The sequence below is a fragment of the Podarcis filfolensis genome (assembly GCF_964270895.1).
Source record: "Podarcis filfolensis genome assembly, chromosome: 2".
Taxonomy (NCBI): Eukaryota; Metazoa; Chordata; class Lepidosauria; order Squamata; family Lacertidae; genus Podarcis; species Podarcis filfolensis.
Window position 1 is genome coordinate 80,569,089 of NC_139605.1, and position 15,034 is coordinate 80,584,122.

Sequence of the window (15,034 nt, forward strand, 5' to 3'; positions counted from 1 at the left end):
GAGTTACAAATGCCTTAGGTTACAAACTCCGCTAACCTGGAAGAGTTGCCTCGAGTTGAGAACTTTGCCCCAGGATGAGAACGGAAATAGTGTACTGGCGGCGCTGCGGCAGCAAGGGGCCCCATTAGCGAAAGCACACCTCTAGTTAAGAACAGTTTCAGGTTAAGAACGGACCTCCAGAATGAATTAAGTTCATAACTAGTGGTACCACTGTAAAACAATAGAGTTGTGACTTCAGAAATATCTGGTCACTACTCCGCCATGTACCTCTTAGGTGATCTCCTTACATGTTGTGAAGTTTGGGCATTAGTTTCGTGAAAGTAAATAGCTGTTGATCACATGAAACACAAAAATTATCAGGAAAGTGGAAGGAAGTGCTGCCTAACTCCTAGACACCTAAGCACTCTTAGAGCAACAGTGTGGCAAGCAGGGCTCCAACCACTGGATCTGCCTGCTGTTTGTAGTAAGCTCTTTAAAATGTCTCTGTTTGGCACTTAGGCCTACTCTCGTGTCCCAGCATGCTTTATGTTTTTCTCATTGATATTAGACATCAGCACAGCTACAGGCAATTTTTGTTTCCCAGACCAGTAAAGCCGGTTTGAACAATGTGGCTAAACTTGCGCCAGGAGGCTCCTACCAGGATGTGGTGTGATGCAGTGCACTGAGCTGTCCAGTTGTGTGACTGGTGACTACTGCATTCCAGTCGTCTGGCCTCCTTATATAGTATTTATGCTGAAGTACACGAGAGCCAATGTAGAGCAGTGACTTCAGTTTTGGGGCTGAATGTGAGCAACCCGCGCTTAATCCCTACCTGCAAGGCCATGAAGCCCACTAAGTGGCCTTAGGCAAATGACCATTCTGAAAAACAACTTAACTTTACTTAGTTTTCAGTAAAACAATACAGTCTTTTGGGGGGCGGGGAAGGAGAACAATCAACTCAGGTATTACTGTTGAAAGATGAGAGTACTTATAAAACAGAAACCTGCTGATGGTTGAGGAAGAGAGACTAACATGACCATCCCTTTGGAAACTGGTATGGAACTGAGAGATTGTAAGTAAGTGTTACAAGCACCAGTTGCAAAGTGGGATTCCAAAGAGCAGGGCAGTCCAGAGTTGCACACCCTACCGAAGGCAGTGGAAACAGTACTGTGCTTCTGAAGAGAAGTATGGCTGAGAGTTTCATCTCCTTGCAGCTTTGGTTCTCCACTCAAGCCAGGACAGGGACCATCAGGCTGGTTCCCCTTCCTCAGCCACGTACGACTCCTCCCTCCAAAACTGCACACGGCCCTCTGCAGCAGTGAGCAAGCAAGACTCAGTTGGGTGGAAGGACAGAGACTGAACTGCAGTTTTGCTCACAGGCAAGCTCAGGGCAAGGGACCCCTGTGAAGGAGAGAGAAGAATAATGAAGATAAGGGTAGAGATACTCCTAACACTTGGGCAGCTAGACATGGGCTGGAGTTCAGAATTGCATCTGCTTTTCAAGCACCACCTCTTGTGCTGAATGATCAATATGAGAAAGGGACAGTCCAAGTTCAAGAGAGGAAAGAGAAGAAATGCCTTGCAGTGGAAAGCATGCAAACTGTACCTGACCCTCAATGGTCATGAGGAAGCAAATGTTATTTACACCAGAGATTTAAAATCTTGTATTTAGCTTTGAACCAATACAGTAGCATCAAAAGCACTTCCTCCCATAAACTTCAGATAAGTGATAGTGGTCTACGTAACACTTTAACTCAGAGATTTTCAATGTTTTTGAGTCCATGGCTCCCTTGACCAACTACATTCTTTCTGTGGCACCTCTGTGGGGCTCAGGAGCCCAGTTATGTCACCCCTTGCCTGTCAAACTGGCAGCTTTTCACCCTTTTCCAAACACCCTTGTGGAGTGTTCCCTCAGCCTCCTTTCCAATCCCCTCTCCTTGGGAGTCCTCTGGGCAGCCGCAGCTGCTTCCCCTGGTCTCTGAGCTGCCCCCTTGATCCTCCCTGACCAGCACCAGAGGCACCATTCACCTACAGAGCTTGTAGCCAGGGCCGCTGCAATAAATAACTCTGCAAGCCTTTGGGAGGCAGAGATGCAAGAGGGCACCAGAGGAGGGAGGGAAGGAAAGAGGGACAGAGGCCACTGTTGCCCACAGCACCCCTGACCATCATTCAAAGAACCCCAGGGTGCCACGGCACACTGGCTGAAAACCACTGCTTTAACTGTTCGTTTAACACATAGATTGGAAAATGCTATGCATTAATTCCTCTGCCTATGTTCTTAGTGGTCATATTCAGGCAACTAGGTCATACAAAAAACAGCTACGATTACTGTCAGCAGTTAAGGCACTGAGCTAAAATCTCTGCTGACCACCAACAATTTGGAGAGAAGGCTTCATGCTTTGTTCTCCAAGGTTAAATGTTGCTTTATCCAACCAAATGGAATTCAAGCCCCCCAAACTGCACCCCCCACACACAGTATCTGTGGCTCAACTCCCATGAAGCACTGGTAAGTTACATGACCGCCCAAGAAGGAACCTCTCCATTTTCCTAGGTCATTCTGCTCACCTCCACCAGGTCCCAGAAGTACACCTTCCCATCCTCAGAGCAGCTCCCAACATGAGTGTCCCTCTCGCTCATGCAGCAGTCCATCTTATAGGTTACATTCTTGTGGCCTGTATATCTAGAGGTGTCATGGGGGGGGGGAATGAGATGAGAAAGAGGAGAATATTTCTGCTTTTCTCAGTCAGGCTTTCCCCCATCAGTCCACCTATGGTTGTTACTAGTCCCTGACAAGGTAGATGGAGGATAATGAAAGCCCAGCATCACCAGAGTTCAAGGCAGACTGACTGTGGCTCTGATTCAATGCATAAAGATTGTATTGCACAAATTTCTCTAGTCCACTAGGTTCTTTTACTCATACACTTAAACACTGGATTGGCTGCACCCAAATGCTGAGGAACAGCCACTCTTTTGAGCTGCTATTGTCTGTCGACAACAGGGTGGGGTAGGGCAAGCTTTAATGACAGGGCTAAATAACTGCATTGCTTACTCTCCTAGTAGTTCACCCGTATCCTTGTCCAGCAAACGCAGAGTAGAATCCAAGCTAGCAGCCAGGGTACATTGCCCATCTTTGCTGAAACACACGCAGGTGATGGGACCTATAATGAAAATATGGCAGTGTTGGGTTTGATTGCATCAAGAAACAAAAAAGTGCAAGATTCTGGGCAATCCCCATCAGAACTTGTTCTTAGGAGTTTCTTCAGGGCTACAAATTAGGAAGGAAGGAAGGAATAGTAGCTTGCAGAGATCAAGTCTACCCACTGCCTAGAATGAGTCAGTGTCGGACATGATACAAGATGTGGCAGAGTCCCTTCGGTCTGGACCTGAGGGGCATCAGCTAAAGAGAAGAGGCAGGGGAATACAGGTGAGGGAGGCAAAGGAAATGCAACAGGAACCATCACCCTGAAAATTGTCTCTCATCATACCAAATTGTCAACAAGTCTGTAAGCAACACTCACTTCCAATGTAATCTGAGTAGAGCTCCCCAGCACGGAGGTCATAGCGACGGACACGCCCATCCACAGAACTGAAAAATAAAAAAGGGGGCAGTGGAAATTAGCTGGCAGCAGGGGGGTGGCACTCAGCAAGCACATTGGCGGACGACCCTGAGGTCTCAAAGGGTGCCCTTTCAACATTCCTGGTTTTCAAACCATGGAACTCAAGTTGTGGGACAGGATTCCCTATATGCTTGTATTCTTTTGAAACTAACTTTCTCCCTTTTGGAGCAAACACTGAAAATATTTCTTCGTTTCTGATGAAAGTTTAGAAATGAGAGGATACTACAGAGTATGGATCTACACAGCTGTGTGACTTTTGGATTGGGCTTTTTATTAGTCCAAAAAGAATCTGATCAATTGGTCAGACAAGTATTGTCAAATGCTGGTAATGCAAAACACCAGCTTTATAAGAACAGCATAGAATACATAATGTTAAAAAGTTTTATATTTATAATAATTATAAATAACAAAACAATGTCAGTGGCCATACACTGTATTTTGGAATGTGATTGCGGCCATAGGGCTCCCTCAGCCTGCTTCCTTCAATCCATTGCAGATGAGTAGAGGGGTAAAACACACCTGGATGGGTCGGGAAGCCCTTAACAGATCCCAAGGTCCAGCATGGACTTCGCATGGCAGGGAATTTGCCCTCTCCAGCTCTAACTTCACTCCACCTTTCCTTACCCTGTAAGGATTTCATGGTCTGACACCTTCAGACTGGAAATGCCATCCTTGGCCTCATCCAGGATTTGGATGGGATCTGGTCTGCGTGACCGGCAATCCCAGCAGCGGACACTGGAGTCAATGGCACCTGCAAGAGAGCAAAGATGTATATTGAGTACAGCCTAAAATGAGTTCTCTGGGATTAACAGTGAAGCAGAGTGAGAAGAAAAGTATTCCTTACCTGAAAGGATCACAGTTGCCTCTTCATTGAACTGGACACAGTTTACTTTCTGCCAGATGAGGATAGAGAGAAGAGAATGAAATAAGCAATGACTATTGTCCGACTGGTTTAACAGATTCAAGCATAGAAGGATTACATTCTCTGTTCCCATTCCCGCCACATTTCTACACAAAGTACCTCAACTCTTTGAACTCCTTGAACTTCTACAGAGCTCTCTCTTCGTTACTATTTCCACCCCACAAGCCAAACATCCAATGTAGTCCTGTAGCCAGAATGCAATATTTTGACACTTCTCATAAACTTCCTCCTACTGTAGTATCTAATGTGTGAATAGTATTTTCTACTGCACAGCTTTTTAGATGCCAAATAGACAAAACTGCAGACATTATCCAGTCACTGTGAGGCAGGATACATTTCTACCATCATCCCCCAGTGGAAGCTCAGAAGAATTCACCTTCTTATGTGCATAAAGCTGGATATTTGAATCATGTGCAGAAAAGGGCAAGCAAAATGATCAGGTGGGTGAAGAAACTCACCTATGCAGAAAGATTGCAGTATTTGGTGCTTTTTAGTTTAGGAAAAAAGGTGAGTAAGTAGGATGCACACACATGATAGCAGTATATTATATAAAATTATACAGGGTACAGAAAAAGTGGACACAGACCTTTTCTCCCTGTCATATAGCATTATAACCTGGGGTGATCCAATGAAAGTGGTGGAAGATTCAGGACAGTCAAAAGGAAGGATTTCTTAACACAGCACATAGTTAAACTATGGAATTCACTGCCACAAGATGTGGTAATGACAACCAACATAAATGACTTAGAAAGGGAATTGAACAAAGTAATGGAGGATAAAGCTATCAATGGCTACTAGTCACGACAGCTATACATTACAGTCTTCCAAAATCAGAGGCAGCACGATTTTGAGTACCGGCCACTGAGAAACAAAAGCTCTCATACCCAGCTTGTGAGATTTGAGATTGGTCACTGTGGTGAAAAGGATGCTAAACTAGAGTGGTCTGATCCAGGGAAGTTACTCTGTTCCATTTTCTTGGAAGGGACAAAGGACAGAAGAGGTCTTACCCCTGCATGGCCACGGAACTTGCGAATCACTTGACCTGTGGCAACATCCCACAACACTACTGTCTTGTCTGCACCACATGAACAAAGCTGGCTGTTATCAAATGATCTGCAGAGTGGATAGAGACAGATAATGATAGGGAAAGCATCCTGATTGCTTCCTGTATGGGCAACTCCCTGAATTACTGTATTCTTACTGTATTAAGAATGTCAGATTTAATTTTTCAAAAGCTAAGTTTCAAACCTTAGGACATTAAACATGGGTTCAAATGTATGGAGCAGGGACTGAATAGGATATCCTATTATCACTGGCTGGGTAGTGAGACAGTATTACTATGCTATTCACAGGTTTTCTCCCAACAGCTAGCAAGTTCAAGTTCTGCAAATTAAGACAATTCATTTAAATTGGTTTAATATACAACTGATAGCTTCATGGAGAAATTGATTTTTCTTTCTTTCTGGAATGTAAAAATTTTATTCATCCATATCTTTTTCTTTTGATTATGAATTTTATAAATTATTTGTTTTCCAGCTGTATTGTATAACATTAAAAGTTGAATTTATGCAACACAGGCAGGTCAGAGGATTTAATTTGTTTACCAAGCAATTCTTAAAACTCTACTTTGCCCTGCTCACAACTCCAGTAGAAAAGTAGACGAGGCATAGACCACAAAAGTTCTGACCAGTGACCCACCTGCTTTCCAGCCAGTTTTTTTTTATTGATTTGTTGATTTTATATACGGTGGTACCTTGGTTTACAACCATAATCCGTTCCAGAAACAGGTTGTAACCCAAGACGCGCTTTCGCCAATGGGGCCTCCCAAAAAAAATTTGTTCGTAATCCAAAAGAAATGGGTTGTAATCCAAAAAAAGGTTGCAAACCGGGACACACACTTCTGGGTTTGACGTGTTTGTAATCCAAAACATATGCAAACCAAGACATATGCAAACCAAGACATATGCAAACCAAGGTACCACTGTACTACCCTATACCTGGAGGTCTCAGGGTGGTTCACAGAACAAAGTCAAAATATAAAACCACAATGAAAACCACAATATATATAATCAAAATAAAAACAACAACCCAATAACCCTCCCCCCAAAAAGAGCCACATTTTAAAAGGGCATACCATCTCAAAATTTCTGGTGGTATTTCACCACAAAATCTCTTTTTCCAAAAGAGTGGCTCCCTCTCCCCAGTTCTTACCCTGCTGCATCCAGAACTTCATAGCCATGGCCGCTGTAAGTCTTAAGGAGAGTGCCTTTGAGGGGGTTCCAGAGCTTAAGTGATTTGTCACTGCCACAGGTGAGACAATAATTTCCATCCACTGCAGGGGGGGTGGGAGAGGAAAAACTCATTGAACAGTATCTAATGCAACACTCTTCAGCAGTGTTCCTGACAGATTTGCCTTTCCTATTTTCTGCATGTGCTACACAGGTTCCACTATTCCTGCTGCAGGCACAAATTTTCTCCCTAAGCAAGAAACCTATAACCACGGTATAGACACCTTCCCCCAATCATTATTTTCTTTAGCTCGTGAATCACTAAGGATTATATTCAACTTGGCACTAAACTGAATGTTCCATCAGTGCAAAGATTTCCTCTTGAGCAATGGAACAGTATCTCTCTCCCTTCTCCCCACCCCCCACTCTAAATCTGTTCTGGGTTTCTCCCCACCCACAACCCTCCAGAGCGGATTTGGGGATGGCACAGGGCATACAGTGTAGAAGAAGGGAAAAGCCCACTGTGTTAATCCTTGCACTAGCACAAACCTTTAGTTGAATACTGCCCTAATACTTTATGCATTGCATTGCCATTCAGTGCCAACTTTTGGGTTTTCCCCCTTTGCACTTTTCTGTGTATATATACCAGGTAACTAAGGATTGCACTTCATGCATCTGATGAAGCAGACTGTTGTTTTCAAAGACTTATGCCGTAATAAAATTTGTTGTTCTTTAAGGCAAAAGAGAAGAAGCTGTGACCCTCCAGCTGTTACTGAATTCCAACTCCCACCAGCCCCAGCCAACAATCAGGAATGATGGGAGTTGTAGTCCAGTAACATCCAGGTCACAGCATCCCCACACCTGCATTAACTAAGGCGTCACAAGACTACTTGCTGGTTTAACTGCAACAGGCTACCACAACTTCACCTTCAAAAATTGTAAATCACACACTAGATTCTGCTTTGTTTTTCTGGTTCTAAAAATTCAACACCATGTTATAGGATCAAGGATACACTCACCATTGAACCTCACTGCCCTGACAGCTCCCTGTTTACATTCCAGTGTGCCCAGAAGTTTCTTTGGCAACTCAGGCTTCTTCAGTTTTGGCTCTGGAAAGGCCATGACGAAGACAAGCAGGTGTGCTATATGGAGATTCTTCTATACTGGATGCAACAGCTATAACTGACAGCCAATTCTCAAGTACTATGAAAACCCCAAAGTGGATTGATGTGATGTGTTAGGATTGCCCTGCGTCTGGGATTTTTCTTCCATTTGGAATACCACCCTATTACAAAACGACACAGGCATAAAGAGAAATCAGGTCCCAGCTGCAACAGCTACTCAAGCTACCAGTTTTCTCACAATGGTAAAGACCATTTTTTTCTCCAGAAAGGAAAACTGGGAAAGGCAAATCACCTATGTCATGTAGCCTTGCTTATCTTATTTTACAAGTTTCTATCAACCCTCTAGAAATCCTTCTCTTTCCAAACCAGTTAAATGTTATCTTTACATAGCAAACCCTGTAGCACACCTACAGTTCTTTAAACTTGCAGAAAACCACCAAAGAACTCTTTCTACTACTCCCTGATGCTCTTCTCAATCTAATTCCTATCCTATGGTAGCCATTTTTGAGGAATTTTGTATTATCCTTTACAGTACCTTGCCTATATAGCTTGATTTACTTATTTTCTTAAATTTATATCCCGCCTTTCTTCTACATGTGGTTCCGGGGCGGTCACAGAACAGACCCAAACCTGCTTCGTTTCAGCCATGTCCCTTCAGGCCACCAGGAATCAAACATGCGCAGACTTCCCATTCGGAAGGATACTCAACATGACTGAAAAACGACTTAGCACCTCTTATAGCTTCCCCCAAACGTTTAACTGCCAATTGAAAACCGGATTTTATTATGGGAAGGAGGAAGATTGAATGAGGGACACAGCGCAACCCTCCAATTCGCTCCCCTCGGTGCACAGCTACCTCATCTTTAGTTCCGCCCATTCGCAGCGTGGATTTCCCCACCCTGGCAGGAAAAAACCCCCGAAGGTTCTTTATTCCTTCCCTCAGTTGAGCAACCCATAGCATCTCCCCACGGAAGATTAATCCGCTAAACCGTCTCCAAGTACTGCGGCCTCGGGAATGATGACCGGAACGAGAAGACTTGAACTCCGCGGTGTTGCACTCTTAGTTGTCCCCCTTGCGCCACTGAAAGGAAGCGGAAGTTGGTGTAGCGGCGGCGGCGACCGACGGGGGGGCGCTGCTCGGAGTTAGCCAGAGGCGGTGCACGATGGCCGGTAACAACGTAATGGACCCGCGGCGGCCAAATCGCGTTCTCAGGTCAGTGGCGGGGGCGGGCGGGGGGCGGGTGAGCTGCCCGGGCAAAGCCACGGAGAGGGCGCGAGCGGGGCGACCTTTGGCACGGAAAGATTGAGCCGAGGGAGTGGCGTGTGATGCGGAAGGGGGCGCTGAGACGTCACCCCTCGCTGTAGCGCGGGTCGGGCATGGGGTCGCCATGGAAACGCAAGGGGGAGGGCGAGAGAGAGAGAGAGGCGGCCTTTCCTAATAGCCACCAGACTGGGCAATAGGGGAAACTTTTCATGGGGGAAACTGCAGCAGAGGGAGATTCAGGGACAGAGATGGCTAGTGGTGGTTGACTGGTGAGGATCAAAATGTGCCCCCAACTGCAAGTCCTTGTTCAAAGAGAATAGTGTGGCCACCAGTCCACACTTACGGGGGATATATGTGTGTGCGTGTGCAGTGCCGGATTTACGTATAAGCTAACAAGCTATAGCTTAGGGCCCCACTCTCTTGGGGACCCCAAAAAAATTTAAAGGGGGAAAAACTGGATGTACATTTCCAAAATATACTTCTTCTTAATTGTATTTCAGTTCAATAATTACTTTGATAAAATACATATTTTGTTATGTGCAAATGGCTTTAGGTACCTGTTAGGTCCATAGATTATCATATAGCATATATTCAACACAAAAAAGAGCAACAATTTGTTGTTGACAAAGAAAGTGGTGAGCTGTTGCTGTAGCGTTCAGGGTGACCTTGCTCATAGGCACTTACACTTGGCACATCTTGCTCTGTATATTGACCTGGAGACATTTGGGGCAGGATTTAACAGCGTTGTTGCGTGTACAGAACAAAGTCCACATATGCAGTAGCACTTCCTAACCATATACTCGCTCCACCCCCTAAATATGCACTGGATGATTGGGTGGTCCCCCAGACAGCGTTAGGGGGGGCAGGGGGGAGTATTGTTGCATGAGCAGACCTCACGTTGTACATGCATATAGCCTACTTAGCACTACATTGAATTCCACCCTAAGTATGCAAAGAATCAGTTACAGATAGGTAGCCGTGTTGGTCTGCCATAGTCAAAACAAAACAAAATTTTTCCTTCCAGTAGCACCTTAAAGACCAACTAAGTTAGTTCTTGGTATGAGCTTTCGTGTGCATGCACACTTCTTCAGGTATCTTCAGGTATTTTTTTGTTTTGACTATGCAAAGAATGTTGTGCTGTCACTCAGCTAGAAACCTTTCCCAACACATATCCATCACTTTTTTAAAACGGACACATGAACATGCCAGAAACACAGGGCAGTTACACCTTTTTTATAAAACAAAGTTTTTAAAAGTTTACAGAATAGTATTAGTTGCTTGTGTTGCTTGTCACTAATGATTTCATGGGTATATAGAAAGCACTCATTCTTGCAACATACAGAAGAAGTGCAGTATATAATTTCCACAACAAATTTATGTAATGAGTGCTAGGAAAATCCAGAAAGATGTGACTGAGTAACCTTTAGGAGAGATGTTTTTCTTGAACTGTGAGAGACTGGCACCATTTCTTTTTCCACAGCACTAGAGCAAGTTCAGAGAATGTTTGGCCTCCAGATGTTACTTAAATATGACTCCCTTTATTCCTGGCCATTGGCCATGCTTGCTGGAGCTGATAGGAGTTGTACTTCAGCAACATGTGGAGGACTAAAGGTTCCCCACACCTAAACAACTCTATGTTGGCTTGAAGCTACACAAAGCCTTATTAGCAGCAGAGAAACTCCCATTGATGTCTTACGCCTTATTTTGATATGGTGGTGGATAAAGCTAATGTTTTATTTTCAAGCATAATTTAAAATATTTTCTTTCCACCATAATTGGGATTTTTACTTTATAGATACAAACCTCCATCCACAGAGAATAACCCTACCCTGGAAGACCCCACACCAGACTACATGAATCTACTGGGAATGATTTTTAGTATGTGTGGCTTGATGCTGAAGGTGAGTATTGCAGTGCTTGGCCTTTTGACTTCAGGACATGCAGAACACTAGCTGAGCAAATTAAGCACAAGATTCTACCAGCTGCTTGTTATCTTTTAATTATTACACTGCTGTTGGATTGTATAATTTTGAAAATCATATAATCTCTGGAAGGTAATCTGTCATCAACAACCCCAGGTTAGTTTAATGTGCCTAACAGACCTGGGTTGAAAATCTTATTCTAGTAGTAAATGACACAGCTTCTTTTCCTTCTTTCTGTCAGATTAACTGCATAATATTCCTGTGCTTAAACCTTCCCTATTTCCCTGCTATTTTAGTCTCTCCAAGGAATGCTACCCAACTGCTAAACAATTCTTCACAATAGTCAGATAAGAGAATAGTGCACAGATGATGAACATTTATTGGGCCGCAAAGGCTGATCAATCATTTGAATGTTGAGAGTAAATAATGATTTCATGATGCTTCAATTCATGTTAGCTATGGAGTCTAATTTGCAATTACTTATAAAGACCTCTGAGTCAGAGTGCTTCACTTTTCTTCTAGATAAGAGATAATAACACCTGTCAATTGTAGTAGGAGTCTGAAATTATATCAAGTCTTTGAACAATGGCGTTAGTTAATAATTGTAATAAGTATTACATAATAATAATAATTTATTATTTGTAACCCGCCCATCTGGCCGGGTTTCCCCAGATACTCTGGGTGGCTTCCAACCGAATATTAAAAACAATACAGCATCAGACATTAAAAACTTCCCTAAACAGGGCCGCCTTCAGTTGTCTTTTAAAAGTAAAATAGTTGTTTATTGCCTTAACATCTGCTGGGAGGGCGTTCCACAGGGCAGGCGTCACTACCGAGAAGGCCCTCTGCCTGGTTCCCTGTAACATCACTTCTCGCAGCAAGGGAACCCCCAGAAGGCCTCAGGCTGGACCTCAGTGTCCGGGCTGGATGATGGGGGTGGAGACTCTCCTTCAGGCATACAGGACCGAGGCCGTTTAGGGATTTAAAGGTCAGCACCAACACTCTGAATTGTGCTTGGAAACTTGCTGTGAGCCAATGAAGATCTTTCAGGACCGGTGTTATATGGTCTCGGCGGCAGTTCCTCAAGGGGAAGGGTCGTAAGCTCAATAACAGAACATCTACTTTGCTCCCAATACCATCCCTGGCATCCCTGAAGTAAGGATTGGAGTGTCCCCCTACCCGAAACCCTGGAGAGCCATTGTCAATCATTGTAGACAATACTGAGCTAGATGGAGCAATAGTCTGACTCACCGTAAGGAGGTTTCCTATGAATTGAGTAAAGAAACAAGGCAGAGTGCTTATCATGGTTTTACACTTTTACTAAGGAATAAATAGTATTGCTTAATCCTTGAGACTTCATTAAAGCTTTCACTACATTACTCTGTGCTGTTTGCAGCTAAAGTGGTGTGCCTGGATTGCTGTCTACTGTTCATTCATCAGCTTTGCCAACTCTCGGAGTTCAGAAGATACCAAACAGATGATGAGCAGCTTCATGTGAGTCAGGTTCTTTTACTTCTTTCAGCCTTTCATTGAGTCCTGTGTTAATTTCTTACTGCTGCCAAGTTTACTTTGAGACAAGAGGCACACAGCTGCTTTCCCTTTGCCACAAACAGTATGCAGTTGCACATGGAAAGTTAAGGGTACAGCACTTGTGTGGAAACTTCAACCAGCATCTCTTGCCCAGAAACTATTGCTCTGAAAGATTATAAAGCTCAAGGCAAGCCCCACCCTGAGGATCCCTTCATTGGAATGAAAATGAGTGGCCTGGCACCTTGAATACCCACAATGGAGCTCTTGGATGTAACTAATCCAATCTCCCCCACGCCCAAATCCAGTCTGGGCTAATTTCTCTAGTTATATTTAACCTACCACACTTTTGCTGCTTGTCTCAGCAGATTAATCATTGGTAACAATACTTCTTCCTTTTCCTCCTAATCTAGTCAACCTCATTTTGGGGTAGCCTTAATCATTCAGACCTTGTAATAACGTATTCATAGATAAATGTTTATTCTGCCTTTTTCTTAATAAGTTCCATTCTTTCTGATTAAGTCATTTACTTCCCAGAAACCTTGAAGTGTTGCTTCACTTGCCAGACTAGGGCTGGGAGGCTGGGGCTCTCCAGATGTTGGGTTCTAAGCCACATCAGCCCCAACCAGCATGGCTAGTGGTCAGGGATGTTTATAAAGTTGTAGTCCTCCAGATATTGATAGACTACAGGCTCCACATCCCTGATCCCAAGGATCCTAATGTACATGCTAGCTCACTTTAATATGGCTATGGTGCTAATTTTCTGAGCCAGCTCTATCTGTGGCTAGCTGTTCGTTCTTTGGGAATTGGGTTAGTGGCTGCAGCAGTAAGAGGTTCCCCTTGTACCAGACTCATTCCCCAATCCTCCATTGTCTCTGAGGGATGCACACACAGGACACACAATCAGGTTCAAACTCAAGTCAAATACACAGTTCCCAAGCAAGCTTAGTAACACATCCCATATAAACTGAACACACTGAGATTCTTTGGTCACATTTGTAATTAATTCTGTTGACATTACTATTTGCATTGCTATTATTAGTGTAATATTAACATTCCTGTCCTGATTATAACTCCTGTCTTCTTTCCAGGTTGTCTATCTCGGCTGTAGTGATGTCCTATCTGCAAAACCCACAACCCATGTCTCCTCCTTGGTGAAAGGTTATTGCCTCTCTTCAGAGCTCCTCTTGCAAAGCAGAGGTGCACGCCCTCAACAGAGAGGACTATTTTCTCAGGCAATGCAGATCCATTTGCACGTGTCTTGGGAGTACTCATTTTGCTGCATTAATAAAGTGATGGTTATTAGAGATGCTTTGGCTACATTGCCAACTTGGCTTAGTGTGTTAATACGTAATGCATTTCACTTGAGCTGTAGTTTAGTTCTTAGCCAACCAAACATCTACAGTGTGCTCTGACTGTACTTCCTGTACTGTTCGGGTTTTCTGCCCAGTTAAAAAAGGAAATACTCTTATTCAGAATAACAACGTCCTTAACTTTTACAAACCAATTAAAAGAAGCATCTGCTTTTAGAATCAAGTACTGAAGCCAATTAGTGTACCACAGAAACCATCTCTTGGGAAACACATTTGTGCACATATCTCTGTACTGCTAGGTAACTTCCCACTGTAGACTGTAATCAGAGCAGGAGTGCTGTACAGTAAAGGCATTTCGTCAGACAGCATCCCACATCTAGCCCTGTATTCTGAAGCTGTCCGAGGCAGCAACCTTGCTCAATATTGATTTTATGTTAAAATCTTTGTATTAATTGCAGCAGTTTTACCATGCTCTTCAGCTGAAAAAAAGTGCATTGAGCAGCTCGCACCTGTTTGTATATGTGTATTTTTGCACATACAATGAATGTGATTCAACAAAGGATTTAAAACAATAACAAAGGATTGTTTTATGCAATGCATATTTTGTGGGTGACTAGTCAGATTTGTACTAGAGTTTTGAGTTTAGAATGAGATGGCAGCAGTAAATGAAGTGAATGATTTTGCACTATTAAGTCTAGTATTACCTTTTACATAAAACAAGAACAATCAAACAGCAAAGGAAAGACTGCAGCATTATTCTTCTCATTTGCTTTAAGGCTCTTTGGCTAAGTGCCAGGGAATGGGATGCAGCTGTTGATTCAGGCGCTCTCTTCCCCCTCCCCATTTTTTTCTAGGCTTTCTGCCTTCCAGACAAATCCTCCTGCATATCTTTGTGAGGAGGGGGGACGCTTGACTGGTCTGGGGGAGTGTTAGAGCTGGAATACCAAGCAAGAGGGGCTGCGATCCCAGACTGGGAGGGAATCCAGCCTGGGAGGGCCTGTTGTAGGGAGCTGGGATCACAGGAGAATTTGAAAGGGCTGTCAGTCATGGGAAACGGGGAAAGGTTTGCTTAGTTTATAATTGTGCCGCTGCACAAAGGATGGAGAGGCCCTCGGGTAAGTATCTCAGGACAGATGCC

At 43.8% G+C, this 15,034-nt stretch overlaps 2 protein-coding genes across 7 annotated transcripts; one reads left to right on the forward strand and one right to left on the reverse strand.

Annotated features, from left to right (window-relative positions):
• Window positions 1–856: 856 nt before the first annotated feature.
• WDR83 (WD repeat domain 83) lies at window positions 857–8,972 on the reverse strand. Of its 6 annotated transcripts, none has more exons than XM_083595649.1 (10): window positions 8,873–8,972; window positions 7,766–8,031; window positions 6,730–6,850; window positions 5,526–5,631; window positions 4,441–4,489; window positions 4,221–4,347; window positions 3,498–3,565; window positions 3,029–3,137; window positions 2,545–2,659; window positions 857–1,380 (listed from the first exon to the last, which is right to left on the reverse strand). In XM_083595649.1, the coding sequence occupies exons 2-10, from the start codon at window positions 7,866–7,868 to the stop codon at window positions 1,228–1,230; spliced, it is 951 nt and encodes a 316-aa protein (XP_083451775.1). In that variant the 5' UTR covers window positions 7,869–8,031; window positions 8,873–8,972; the 3' UTR covers window positions 857–1,227. The 6 variants fall into 6 exon arrangements, with proteins under 6 accessions (XP_083451775.1, XP_083451776.1, XP_083451774.1 ...); XM_083595650.1 differs by lacking the exon at window positions 8,873–8,972 and adding an exon at window positions 8,727–8,861; XM_083595648.1 differs by lacking the exon at window positions 8,873–8,972 and adding an exon at window positions 8,603–8,713.
• WDR83OS (WD repeat domain 83 opposite strand) lies at window positions 8,939–13,890 on the forward strand. Its single transcript, XM_083595684.1, has 4 exons — window positions 8,939–9,083; window positions 10,930–11,035; window positions 12,453–12,550; window positions 13,675–13,890. The coding sequence occupies exons 1-4, from the start codon at window positions 9,034–9,036 to the stop codon at window positions 13,739–13,741; spliced, it is 321 nt and encodes a 106-aa protein (XP_083451810.1). The 5' UTR covers window positions 8,939–9,033; the 3' UTR covers window positions 13,742–13,890.
• The last annotated feature ends 1,144 nt before the right edge of the window (window positions 13,891–15,034 follow it).

What these genes read in the sequence shown, in the direction of transcription:
- WDR83OS (XM_083595684.1), top strand. Translation starts at nt 9,034, where the DNA reads ATGGCCGGTAACAACGTAATGGACCCGCGGCGGCCAAATCGCGTTCTC. An exon ending in TGTGTGGCTTGATGCTGAAG is followed by an intron (nt 11,036 to 12,452) that starts GTGAGTATTGCA and finishes TGCTGTTTGCAG; the next exon opens with CTAAAGTGGTGTGCCTGGAT. An exon ending in CAGATGATGAGCAGCTTCAT is followed by an intron (nt 12,551 to 13,674) that starts GTGAGTCAGGTT and finishes TCTTCTTTCCAG; the next exon opens with GTTGTCTATCTCGGCTGTAG.
- WDR83 (XM_083595649.1), bottom strand. Translation starts at nt 7,868, where the DNA reads ATGGCCTTTCCAGAGCCAAAACTGAAGAAGCCTGAGTTGCCAAAGAAA. An exon ending in CAGGGCAGTGAGGTTCAATG is followed by an intron (nt 6,851 to 7,765) that starts GTGAGTGTATCC and finishes CCCCCCCTGCAG; the next exon opens with TGGATGGAAATTATTGTCTC. An exon ending in ACGGGTGAACTACTAGGAGA is followed by an intron (nt 2,660 to 3,028) that starts GTAAGCAATGCA and finishes TGACACCTCTAG; the next exon opens with ATATACAGGCCACAAGAATG.